Below are 13,815 nucleotides of genomic sequence, written 5' to 3'. Positions count from 1 at the left end.
ATGTGGAGTCAACTTGAGGTCAGTAGGGGAACATGGAGCTCCCGGGGCTGCAACCTAAAACTGTCTGTTATCTCGCTTCTATATTTGAAACGTCTGGTTGGAAAAAGAAACAGAATTTGAATTTGAATTTGATCCTGATTAATCTGTGACCTGAGGTCTCCTGGAAGTGATGCTGGCAGCATCTTGAGTAGCAAATCCCCAAAGGTTGTTCATACTGTTTATGTGAAAATGATCTTAAACATTTTCCGTCTTCCTTTTTCCTGAACTTTGTTTGCTTCTTTCTCCAGTGAGGGTCGAGTGGAGCTGCAGGGAGGAGGAAGTCTCCAGATCTCCAATCTCACAGAGGAAGATGCCGGCGTCTACACGTGCATGGCTGAAAATGGAAACGCGAGCATTGAAGCCCAGGCACAGCTCATTTTACAAGGTACCCATAACAATACACTCACGTTCCTTTCTTTTCAAGGACTAGTGGTGCAAAATGGACAATTTATGGCAGCACATAATAATACCATTGTATGACTTCAGTCCGACATTCACAATAATCAACCAGCCATTTATTATCATGGTTTTAATCTTTATGGGTACAATGAGTCTAACATAAAGACAACTGGTGACTTGGAAGAGTGCTGAGTCACTGCAGGTGTAGCTGGACTCTAAGAACGTACTTTTATCATTAAAACATTCTAATTTCACCGGATAATGTTTGTAAAGGAGATTATTAAATGCCTTAAGGAAACATAGCCCGACTTGAAAAAAAGGATTAACAATTAATCATGAAATTAAATGAACAGGGTGTATCTCCTGCATACAAACAGGCAACTCATCCTTGTTGAGAATTTCTGCACAGAGTGGAAAAGTTTGTTTTTATTCATATAGGAATATGAGCGGTGTTGACGGTGAGTAATGTATTTACCATAAGTAGGCAGCGTGCGGAGTGTTTGTTCCTGTTTTTATCTGCTATGTCCCCTAACTTCACCTCATGCAGATTTAACAAGTTCTGAGCTGCACATAACACTGACAGGACACAGTTACTAGAACAACATATATACTGTCTTACACCACTGTACACTAAACAGTATATCCTCCACTGGTAATCAGGATATTCACACATAGTGATTGTACATTATAAATAGGGGGCACAATCATCAAATGGTTGTGTGCAGCAAATAGCTGGAGATGTATTTTTTTACATTCCAGTAGCAGATCATATATACATCTATTCCGTCTATAATTTCAACGTGAACCAGTTTATGATGTTCAGGTAGAAATTATCTTATGTTTGGTCAAGCCTGTGTTGACGCCGTCGTGTTTATCACTTAAAAATTCAGTGTTGATGAGCAAATATGAATTCCAGCAGATTGAAACTTGAGACGTATTTTTGATGAGTATTAATTATCACGCTTTCACGAGCAACAGCTGCTATTCCCAAGTGAATGCTGACTAATCTTCCCTTTCAAAGTGTTATCCTGAAAGTCAAAATTTAATTACAGCAAGACTGTTCCGCGTATGCCATGATGCGAATACAAAAATGAAGCAATTCATATTTAAAAGATCTTTATGAAACCTACTTCTGTGTATAATGTGACCTGGGATAAAACTTCAACCAGAACATTATCAAGTTTTTTTAAGTACTGTGGGAACGCTGATAGCCTAGCGGTTATGTCGAGCACCCCATGCACAGAGGCTGTAGTCCTCCTCGCAGCGGCTCTGTGTTGACCTCGGTTCTTTGCTGCATATCATCCTCTTCAGCTGTCCTATCTAATAAACGCAAAAAAATAACAAAATCAAAAAAAGTCCTGTAATGTAAAGGTTGTTACAAATGTCCACCAATTTGACACATCAAGTAAAAAGGGTTTTTTTGCCACAGTTTTCTTTTTTCTCTTCCCATTCATTAGTAGAACGTGTTTTGAAAGTTTCCTCATTCACAAAGCAGAACAAAAAACACGAAGTACCAATTCCAGGCATTTAATCCAGCACACTGTATGCAAATACACTCTCTATAACAGGAAATATATCTATAAAAATATACATTTTGACATCTAATCGATGGATTATCATGAGGAGGAAATCTGCTGCGTCAAGAAAATCCATGTTACACATATCAGACACTCGTGCAGTAAATGCATTGTGGTTATTGTTGTCCTACTTTATCTGCTGGTGAGAAAAACACACATGAACACACGTGTGTGAGTGTGTTAGTATCCTTTCCCAGGTGAAGCAAGTCAACCGGATTTGGTGTGAAATAGCTTCAGAATCGGGGGAAACACCCTGAGGCTCATTCCCTGGTTCATTGCGTCTCACACACAACCACATCATACAATGACTCCATCTCATTCTCCCCAAATCCCTTCATCTGCCCCCCCCTCCCCCCTCCCCCCTCCCCCCTCCACCACCCTTCCATCATTTCCCGTGGCTCACTGTGATTAAGAGAGACAGTAATGGAAAATCACATCAGGTCACAGGAGGACGTCTGACTTCACTCGTTTTCTTCAAGTCTGTTCGCCAAATTCTCTCTGAAATCCCTCGTGTCCCTGACCCGACCCTCGCCAGCCTCCACCTCCGACGTGCCGAGTCTGTGGGGGAATATGTTTGAAAGACATCCGTCATTGTAATGCGATAAATCACTTTGATTAGATCCCATGCTATAGACTCACAGGCCTAATTGTATTTACTTCATTCAGATTCATAAAGAAAACAGATTGTGGCATTGATTTCCCCCCTTGACAACAGAAATGACACTTGAAAGGTCAATTTCCCTCAAGAAGTCGTTACGCCTGTGAAAGACATTCATACAAGTCTGTGTGGTTTGGATCTATACTAACAACAAAACAATTTTTCCCTCTGACTGACTCCTTCGAAAACACCTCAGGGCCTCTTTTCGCTGCAGTAACAAGGGGAGATTGTGTGTTTACGGCGAGTGGCCTTTCATAAACACTGGACAGTTCGTGTTTAGGAAAAGATGCAGAGAGTCAGCCGGGGATTTGATAGGGCGACACGTTGTTAGGTCTCGCCTGGAGATAGCTGCAGGGTTTAAGATGCAGCTGGTGCTTATTTTGGAGGGAGAGGTACGAGGGGGCAGCAGCAGGTGTGTGCGCAAACGCTAACACACACCCATGCATACAAAATGATGCCATACAAGGTCAAACACTCACTTACTCTACACACCTGTAAGCATTGGGGATATGAACATGTCATTCTCACAATCACACTACCGGATAGTCATCAAAGCTGCTCTTCAAATGTGACTAAAACAAACTGAAATCACCAACATTTAATCCAGAAGCAAATGGTTTTATTGCACTACTGTTATGACACATCTTTTTTTAATAGTGAACATGCTTCTTTAGGGAAACTAAAAAAAATATCTTGTATTCAGTCGAGTCACGTTTATTAATATAGCACATGACAGCAACAAGGCCATTCAAAGTGCTATATAAATGAATCATAATTGTTTTTATCTCACTGCATCGATAGAGGAGAATGAAATTTAAAAATTAAATCAGAGAATCAGTGACTTGAATGTCAGCAAGCTTTACTTCTTTTTCAGTACCTAAGAATAATCCTAATCATCAGGTTAATAGAAATGAACCGTCATCCAGTTATCATTAACCTTTTTATCACCACTATCTACAGTATAAACTCTCAAAGTTTCCATTCTATGTATTCAATAACAGATGTATGTTTTCAACCATTATTCAAACGCCCATGAAGGGGAAGTGTTATCCAGGAATTCCCATCGTTTTTATCCCAAGTTTCAAGATGACTTAGCTTGATTGAAGTTAGAACCTTAAACCACTCATCATGGCGGGTATTCTTTTTAAGCCAGAGAAATTATATTGTGAAAATACCTGAAACTGACTCAAAATATCCAAACAGTGTGATTTTTTTTTTTGTATTTGTTAGAAAACTTATATTTCAGAACAAAACGACTAAACAAACAAGAACAACCCGTTGCAAAGTGAAATGATGTACACTCAGCTTTAGACGAGATAACGTCAACAGCTGTCAAAAATAAACAACAGGTATCTCAGAGCCGTATGTGCTCCATCTTTTAATTTGATATATAAAGCCACAGTGGCATAAAGAGGATTAGAGTGTTTATTTGTGCAGACTCGAGCACAATCTGGCATCACAATGAAGCTAACAGCATACCCGTTTCATTACAGATAAACTCTGAGCAGGTTTTTTTAGGCTCTAAATTAAATGTAATGTTCAGCTCAGCCCTCCCCTGACATCAACTTTAGGAGCACAGTGTGTCTTTGTGTGACTGTGTGTGTGTGTTTTCTATGTTCACTGGGACTTTTCTGTGACATCTCACCCTCTATTAAAGCTGGCAAACAGGATAAATGAGGCCAGGGGAGGCAGCAGCTTTTGATTATGGTCTTGTGTGACAGGGGCACCACCCAGTCCTTCACTCTGTATGTGTGTGCGTGTGTGTGTGCGTGTGTGTGTGCGTGTGTGTGTGTGTGTTCGGTTTGCAGGACAGAAATAGTCTCCACAAACATGTATGTTTCCAGTTTTATAGGGCTCTGAGTCAGTGGCGCTCATTTATCATGGCCTCATGCTATCATGTCATCAACTTAATTGTTCTTTCCATATGCTGCGCGCCGTGCATGAAATCCCAGCTCCCCTGTAAAAGTTTCATGTCCTTTCTGTGTGCTCAGGAGGCTTATAACCACAGACATCAGGAGTGTTTTTTTTTTTACCTTGTTATACACATGGGTAAAAATAGACAGAGGCGTAAGATCCCTTCAGAAAGGCTAAATATCCGCTCCTACTGTAGCTCCATCTGCTTCTTTAGTCCTTTGTAGGGAAAATAAATAAATTAATTAATTAATTGCAAATCGCATCCACATACCTTCTGTAGCTGGCATTGTTCCAACAGGGATATATAAATAAATATTTAGAAAAAAAACATATGCTCATGTAGCTCAACCAAAAGTCAAAGCATGCCTGGTGTTCTCTAGAGTTTTTTTTTTTTTTTCTGGGCTGATGTGAAGGTATATTTTCCAGCTCAGGACAGGAATCATAGTCGTAAATGGTGTGTGGAAAAATCACACATTAGATAAGATCTGGTGAGTATTTTAGTCTGTTTTTACTACCTTCCCTGCAGTGTCACAGACGTTTTTATAGCCCCAAACAGATGAACTTCCCATACATCTATTAAAAGAACAATAATCTGATAAGGAGCAACACCCACAGGGGTGCACCTTTTCCCGCTTTTCATACAGAGTGTTATCTCAATCAGTGGGAGAGAGATGTCTCTTCCCGGTTTCTGTCTACACCCTCTTCTTGTTTTCATATTCATCCGAGGAGAATCAATACACTGCTGTGTATTACAGATAGAGCCACATCTGCATGACTCCAGGAACAAGTACTGTGTGTGTCTCCGTTTTGTTACAGTGAGTCTGCTGCAGTGGTCTGCCCTGGCTGTTGTTTGAGTTTGTCCCATGTTGCATCATGTGCTGTAGGGGAACCTGGACCAGCTCCTTATCAGGTGTTTGAGTGGGCAGCAGGCTCTGACTAGCGTCCTGACAAAACGTAAAAACTGAGAAACACGCCTCTGTGATCCTGGGGAAAGCTGGAAAAACACTGAAACACAAACTCGAACACTGCCACATTGCTAGTTTGGTGATACTCCAGGAAATTCAGATTCTTGTGATTGATTTTGTTTCTTCCTCTCAAGTTGAAACACATTTATGATCTTTTAGATTATTCCATCATTTGCATTATTAAACATTGTTGCAGGGAATCTTGATAATCTCACATCAATATCAATAGCTTTTAAAGTTAAAAAAAAAAAAAAAAGTCAATAGTTGTACTACTCTATTGAGTATTCAAGACAAATAAACCTGTTTTTTCAAAAGCATTATTTAAGTTAACTCACCCAGATATCTCACATATAATCCTTATTTATTTATTTAAGTGTGAAGTCATTTTTACATGAGCATTGTTTTATCAATGTTACAAATAATATATTTCTAGAAAAACATATAAGACCAAGTCATTTGACATGACCAGTACCTTCAGTTGTCTGGTGCGGCATACGGTACAATACACATGTTGTAAATATAGAGAAAAAGAAACATTTAGACAAACAGGAGTTCAAATACAACAGATTTAACTACTGGTACAATACAGAATAAGATTTTGAAATATGAAAAAAACATGTTCAAAATGCTTGAGGCGGAATGTACCAAATATGAAATCAGTTTGCAAGAGTTCCCCAGATTCAGTCAATTGAATATATTAATTTGAGGAACCTTAAAATAACAAAAAGGAAAACATGTGGCTTGTCTTGTATCACAAACCTGATGAAGCCATGTGTGCAAAACACGTTGTTTATTTGACTATGTAATTAGATCAAAATTAAAGGTGATACAGGCGTCTTGTTTGTGGTGAATCTTTTCATTTGCTTTCAAGATCAATAAGGAAGTTTATGTAAAAAAAAAAAAAAAAATTACCATTGATTACCTCAAAATTGTCATTACAGCTAATTTAAATTTAATATTCAACATGCAGTTTAGGCTCAAAGCTAACTTTAGGTTTTCTGTTTGCCATGTCTTGTCGTGCATATTCTCAAAGAGAGGTGCTTTAAGGATGTGCTCTGAACTCTTCCTGTGCCGAAACTAAACCATGACGTGAGTTTTGTTTCTACATTTCATGGACAATTTCAGGCCTATTTTTTCTCCCCACTCATTTCTAGTAATTTTAGAAGCAGCATAAAAACATTGAGAGCTTGAATTCCCTCTCTGTGGCGCTGCCTCTAACAGGACGTGATGCTCTGCTCGATGAAAGCAGCCACTAAGCCATCTTTCTCTCCTCACCGTTGAAGCTGTTTGTTTTGGCCAAGATTAAGAGTGAAGTTGTTATCTTTGGACGAGCAGGACGGGTAATTAGCGCTGTCCAGGATTCACTTGCCCTCAGAGTAAACCCCTGACTGCCCGGGAGCTATTGTTTAACTTCATGAAGCTAACTGGATCCCTGCCAAGCGAACAGAGTAGGAAAACATCTTCATATTTGGATCATGTAGCTTCAACAATCTTACATCAGGCTTTAATAGATGACAGCTGTAGCATAAATGTTTGGGAATGTATGTCCAAATATCCACTTTTTGGATATTTCACCATATTTATCAGTGCCAATAGACAGAGGCTTGACATTTCCCCCTCAGTACGTCTATGTTCAGTTTATTCTTCCCTGCCAGTGAAGCTTTAAGTAAAGTAATCTGCCCAGAATCCCTTTAGGAGGCCTTTGGGGTTTTGTTTTAACAAGCTCACAGTAAGACATACACATGACCTTTTCCTGGCCCTCTTTTAGGAGTTCACTGGAGTCGGTGTAAGTCTGCATTAAAGCTTCTTTTACTAAGCCACAGGCTAGAGAGATAATACCAGCCCTCGAGGAACTGGCATCGGACTTCTTTCAGCTACTGCCCCTCCTTAAAATGTATTTCTCTCCCTTCCTTTTATCTGCCTTTCTTTTGTTGTTTTGTGTCTCTTTCTTCATCGAGTGGTGTTTGTGTTCTTCTGCGAGTCAGCCTGTTTGGAGACACTCCAGCCTGTGGAGTTGAACGTTTGCGTCTCTGTGAACCCTCGACTGAAGGAAAAACATGTCTGTGACGTCATGCGGAGTGATAACGAAAGGAAACATTTAGTCCTGGATTTAGATTGAATGTTCATCGCCTTCTTTGTCACGTACTGGATCCAGAATATCCAAATGTGGGCAAGGCCCTCACGGCAGGGTGGTGGCTGCAAAAGCAAAGCGCAGTGTGATAGCTTTGGGCAACTGTCCATTAAGCCCCCAAACATTGTGTCATCATGGAGTCCTCTCTATATTTCTTATATCTATTATAGACACTTCCTAACAATACCTAATTAATTACAGTCTGATAAACGTTTAGAATCTTTCTTACTGCATGACATTTTAAAGATACATTTATTGGCATTGGCTATTGTACACTAAATTCCTTTTGTTTGTTTCAAAGTTGCCTTATTATGAATTTTGAGGCAGACACGTTTGTCTTGACAATAACAGTGCACATGACAATGTTCACTTGGCACTAAATACACCAAAAATGCAGAGCACTTTAACTCTCTTCTCCAGTGCTATCAGTTAAAAACACCATCAGTATCTTAAACGTCTAGTTTATGAACTATTTGTTTTTGAGAACGAAGTTGAATATATTCACAGAAACTTTATTGCTGTTTTAGTTGAACCTAGAGCTGCATTATTTAGCAACTGAGACATGGTTCCCCTTTGCATATGCATGTTTGATGCCGCAAACAGCCAATTAATGACGGTAACTAGACTGGCAGTCCCCCTCCCCTCCTCACAGGTCACCCTCTGCTGGGTCCTGAAAGCTTACTCCAGCCCCATCGCCCGAGCCTTAATGGTATATATTTAGGCGTTTCTACTCATTGCTCATTCCAATAGGTTCCGAATGTCTGAACTCCATTTAGAGAAAATGGTGCATGTCTGCCTTGATGGAGGGAGGGAGACTGGAGATGGAGAGATAGACAGGGAGTTATAGGAAGATTAAAAGTCAGGAGGGAAATATGGGAGACTGATGGTGAAAGTGAGAGAGAGGATGAGAGATAAAGAGAGCTGCAGGGTACCAGCCGCCATCAAAAACCTGTCACCAGCAAACCTCACCAGGGGCTCTGTTCACAGACGCACACACACACACACACACACACACACACACACACACACACACACACACACACACACGTATAGTATTGACTGACAAAAAAACATTGCAGTCTTATGAATAAACCTATACCAAAGGCAATGGACATGCACGTATTAAGGCCACATGGATATACTGAAAGATATGTTGACACACACACACACACACACACACACACACACTTACATTATGCAAACAAAATCCACCCATACATGTATTCCAGCAGGGAAGGACAATTATGTACAGCACCAGTAATAATGGGGGGCCACCTGTATCCAGACATGTTTTTAAATAATTCATTTTCACACATGGCTCAAGCACACACACACACACACACACACATACACACACACACACACACACACACACTCTGACTCACTGACTGGTGTCCCTGACACACCAAAGTAAACCAAGGATTCCTCCTGCCTCTGCTGCACAGCTACTGGAGGGGAATATCCAGGGGACACCACACTGTGAAACACATTATTCAATGCTCACACATCGCTCTGCAGGGAACACCAGAACACTCATAGGCAGACAGAAACACACACAAACACACACACACACAGAGCAGGGTGATGGCTGTATTGACAACCACATAGTGATCTAGTCTTCAAGCATCACCATCTTCATTTCCAACCTTTGTCTCGATCGTCAATAAACGCCAAAGTAAGCCTAGAAGCTCATTAAGCCAGAGGAGACGAGGTTTCAGTGTTCTGGGGCACTATCTGGTTCTTCAGTATTTGACTTTTTTCTGCTGCAATGTGGTGTAAGACGCCATGGACGTCAGAGAAAACAAGATATTGTACAGTAGGCTTTTGTTTCAAACACCCTTATACTGTTCAATATGTTTAAGGAGGATTCACTTTGAGATTGATTATCTAGAATATTTTTGTCGAATTGAACAACATTTTATTTGAATCTGTCATTAAAAAATAGCGCCTAAATGGCAGTGAATAAAGCGACTTGTGAGTAACTGGAATCACATACTTAAGACCCATGTTTCTATTTTTACAGCACGTTTGCTGTTCAATATGATCTACAGTACATATTTTCAAACATGTAAGGCAAAAATGCCAAAATGGTTGTGTATTTTGCTAACATTGTTTCGAAATACATACTTAGTGAGCTGTTTTGAATTGATAGGTAACATGATGACACTTGTTATCCCTACAAAAACGGAAGCTGTACGCACGGTTGCCTCTTTTGATGATTCCCCACAATTATCTTGTTTTCAAGACAAGTGGACATGTCTGTTATGAAATGTAAGAAAACATGTGACAGTCCTGCTACGTATCATTTTAGAAATAAAATTGTATGTTATAGATCAAAAGTATGAATTTAGACAAATTGGTAAAAAAGCACCTCTGGGTTTTTTAGATGAGGATACAGGGACAGCAATTTTCTGATGTGTGCAGCTTCCGCAAAGGTGGGGGGGGGGGGGCATCAGCCCTCTTTGCTCTATTGGCTCTGTAAAGCACGGAAACGGTAAACAGATGGGCAAAGTGCATACAAATACATAATACAAACAAACACATCATAGTTCACAATGTGGCCTGCATTTATCCCTTCTTTTTGGTGCTTTTAGTCTTTTATTGGTGCAGAATGTTGTTAAGGGTGAACAGTTTCTTAAGCAGCCTTAATTACAAAAAGCAAAAAAAAACTGTAACAGGCAATTCTCTTGCTGTTAGTATCAGCATATCCCAACAGACTGAAGCCTAATTCATTAAAAAGAAATGTCTTGTTAGGGTAAATTAGGCACAGATACATCAAGCAGATGAGGGGGACTTGACCTCACAGCCTGTTACTCGGCTGAATAAAGCCAGAAAAGGACCTTATCCTCCCACTGCTTCTAATATCCAATCAGCCCATGTGAATAGCCGAAAAATAGATGCTAATAACAAGCTATCACAGAGCCCACAAGGCTGATGGCGCTGCTTGACACACTGCGACACTCTAACAATGCAGTCATTTAAACTGTGGTCAGCGGGGTCGTCGTTTATCAGAGAATGCACAGAGGCAGCAAAGGCACTTGTTCACAGAAACACACACACACACACACATACACACAGAAACACGCACAGACTGTCTTACCCTGTCTCTCCTCACACACACATACAGTCCAATTATAGAGAGAGGACGAGGCCTGGGCTGTGTGCTCCCTCTGACCTTGTTCCAGGACAGATTGATGAGGCGCTGCATCGCCCCAGCAGATCAAATAACTTCTCTCTGGCCCTCATTACAGAACCAGAGGAGATCTGCAAGTCCTTGCCTCAGCTAGTACAGCATGCTAACACACCATACTGGTACCAGACAAGGTGCTGTTTTTCACCCGTGATGAATGAGAACAGAGGTTACTGAACCTTTTTATCAAATATTCAAAGTGTTGCCATCTATCGAAAGGGTCACAGTTGTCTGAATGGTTCATGAGATAATTGGATAAGCTGTGGTTAGATGATGTTGTTTGTTTTTCTTTCCACCCTCCCTTAACTGGCAATTTGGCAGTTAAAGGGGAGGCATGGCATCACTTTGTCCTGTTCTTATCCTGTCAAAGACCAGAGTGTTAGAGCATGATATGCCTGCTCAGTTTTGACAAATTGGTTATTAAATTTCTAAAGGAAAATATCACTCCTACAAAGTGTCAGCTTTCCTCCACACTTTCCTGACTCCTCTTTCTCATCTGCATTCCACAGTTCCTCCCCGGTTTGTGAAGCGGCCGGCCAACATTTATGCTCACGAGTCCATGGACATCATCTTCGAGTGTGATGTCTCGGGTTCCCCGGCCCCCACCGTCAAATGGGTGAAGAATGGCGATGCTGTAATCCCCAGTGACTACTTCAAAATAATTGTGAGTTCATTTGGCAGTGAAGTTTTTTTTTTTTTTACTGAGACATTGTACTTTCTCACTTGATTTTGGTTTTGGCTGGTTTTTAACGTTATTAACGGCCTCTCTTTGTTCTACCCTTTCTCCATCTTCTCCCTTTGCTTTCTGATCTGCAGAAGGAGCACAACTTGCAGGTTCTGGGTCTGGTCAAGTCTGATGAGGGTTTCTATCAGTGCCTTGCGGAAAACGAAGCGGGAAACATCCAGTCCGGCGCCCAGCTGATCATCTTAACTCACGGTACGCCACACACAAGCGCCACAGACAACTGTGCAAACCAGATGTGTTAGGAAAGTCGATAAAAACGGATTTTAAAAAGATGACACAAATATAGTGTTCAGTGATGAAATAATAATGTCAAGCATGACCCGGAAATCCTGTCTGATCAGTTTTGCTGAGACTGTAGTCGGGCATTACAGTAGGAAGCATCTGTTCAAAGTCAGCTGAACATGAACAACAGTAAGATATCAGCTCCAATGAATCCCTGTTATAGGAGCTGAAGTTGTCGAAATCTCCAAAATAAGAACGTTTCTTTTTTAGAAAGCCTTGAATCTTAAAGAGGACCTATTGTGCTTTTCTCGATTTCCCATCTTATGTGCAGTACAGCCATGTTACAATGTTTGATTTTTATATTCAACTCGGTCAAAGTTTCAAATAAAGAGGTAAATGTAAGTTAAAGTAATGCGTCTGGGGGAAATCTCAGGCCTCAGTTATGTTTCCACTGTTTTTTCTGCTTAAGCAACACGCTGACATCAGTGCGTCTTGGAATAGTTACTTGCAGGCCAAAAACATGTCAAACCATGTTATTCTTGGTTAAATGGGTTTTAAGCGCAACTGGAAAGCAGTCTACAACAGTCACAGCAGCATTTAATATACTCAATTATCCACGATGCATGGACATATGAAAGTAATCCTTAAGTCATAGAATTAAAGTTAAATACAGTAACAAATGTTTTGACTTGCTGTGTAACCTAACAGCAGGAACTGTGAATCTCTTAAGGCCACTCTAGGCGTCATATAATAGATTTATAGAGTCTGAAATTAGTGTAATAGGTCCACTTTAATATCAGATCAAGTATACTATTCAGGCTTTTAAAAAGAGCCATCAAAAAAATATTTCAGGAAAAATTCATTTTCATCAATAGCTTGTGAGACACAGGTTAGCTTAGTAAAAGAGAGAGTCTACTCCTCTGTCAGTTATACAGTTTGTGTTGGTTATATCAACGCGAGATGGCTTCTGGAGGATGTGCACATCTGTGAAGGTGTGAGGAGTAAGAGCGAGTGTTTAGTGAGCAGTGAAATGAAACCACTGGAATCTTGTGAAACCAGAGGTGACTAAAGAGCAACAGACTTGTATCTGGGGCAAACCATTGCACTCAGTCCATTCCACGTCTAGTGTCACAGAAGTGGTGTGAAGACTTAAAGAAAGCCGCTTGACTCTGTGCTTGGCTGCATGGAGCTTTACATAAACATCCCAGTCCCTGTGTTGGTGAAGTGGGAGCGTGCACGTACAGTAGCTGCAGCATAGACTTCCTTTACATTGGTTTTCAGACCTTTAAATGTTTGAATGCTAATAGCCAGAGAGCAGCTCCTGAGTGTAGAGCACAACAAAAGCAGACACCAAGGACAGTTAGCCTGGAAGCGCTAAAAACAAAGTGCCTGAAAATGTGGACAATTACTTTTAACATGCCAGTTCTTGTAGTTGTTTTGTGTCATTACCTCTGTCTTAGAAACTTAGATTTGAGGTCATTTAAACCACAATAATAATCTTAGTCTCACCCGGCGGGCTTGTTCAAACATCTAGAAAACAAGTAATTCAAAATGATCCACACAACACAATTTCTCTAAAAAAAAAAAGGATACTCAAAATAAAACAACATGGTGGAAAATAGAGAACATTAAAATGATTAAAAAAGGACAAAGCTGAAACGATCATAATGCAGCAGAAACGAAATGCTGTTTGTTTACTTTGACACTGCAACCTACTTGACTGTCGACTCAGACTCTGCGGCTTTGCTGAGGAAAAAAAAATCGAATCAAGTGTTGACTCCCCCTCCCTCGAAGCAGGTGGCTAATGGATTAGCATATCGGCGTCCAACCGGTGGCTCCCCAGCTGTGTCATCCCCTCTGATTGGAGGACATAAAGTCAGAAATAATGATGACCTGCAGCTCATTGTGTGTCTGCGTTTGACAGCGTTGATGGGGATTTTTTTTGCAGCTTTACAGGGCCCGGAGTCTTTGCTCT

The 13,815-nt window shown here is 40.5% G+C and overlaps 1 protein-coding gene across 18 annotated transcripts in view; it reads left to right on the top strand.

The window, feature by feature from the left end:
* The window catches only part of neo1a (neogenin 1a), a 167,340-nt gene that overhangs the window by 107,091 nt on the left and 46,434 nt on the right, over window positions 1–13,815 (top strand). For all 18 annotated transcript variants that reach the window (XM_061030615.1, XM_061030568.1, XM_061030524.1 and 15 more), the window contains exons 5-7: window positions 288–424; window positions 11,383–11,537; window positions 11,690–11,810. In XM_061030615.1, coding sequence (XP_060886598.1) covers window positions 288–424; window positions 11,383–11,537; window positions 11,690–11,810 — 413 coding nt within the window. The remainder of the gene's footprint in view (window positions 1–287; window positions 425–11,382; window positions 11,538–11,689; window positions 11,811–13,815) is intronic.

Source organism: Labrus mixtus, chromosome 1 (assembly GCF_963584025.1).
Source record: "Labrus mixtus chromosome 1, fLabMix1.1, whole genome shotgun sequence".
In the NCBI taxonomy this organism is placed as follows: Eukaryota; Metazoa; Chordata; class Actinopteri; order Labriformes; family Labridae; genus Labrus; species Labrus mixtus.
This window is presented reverse-complemented; position numbering and strand designations above follow the sequence as displayed.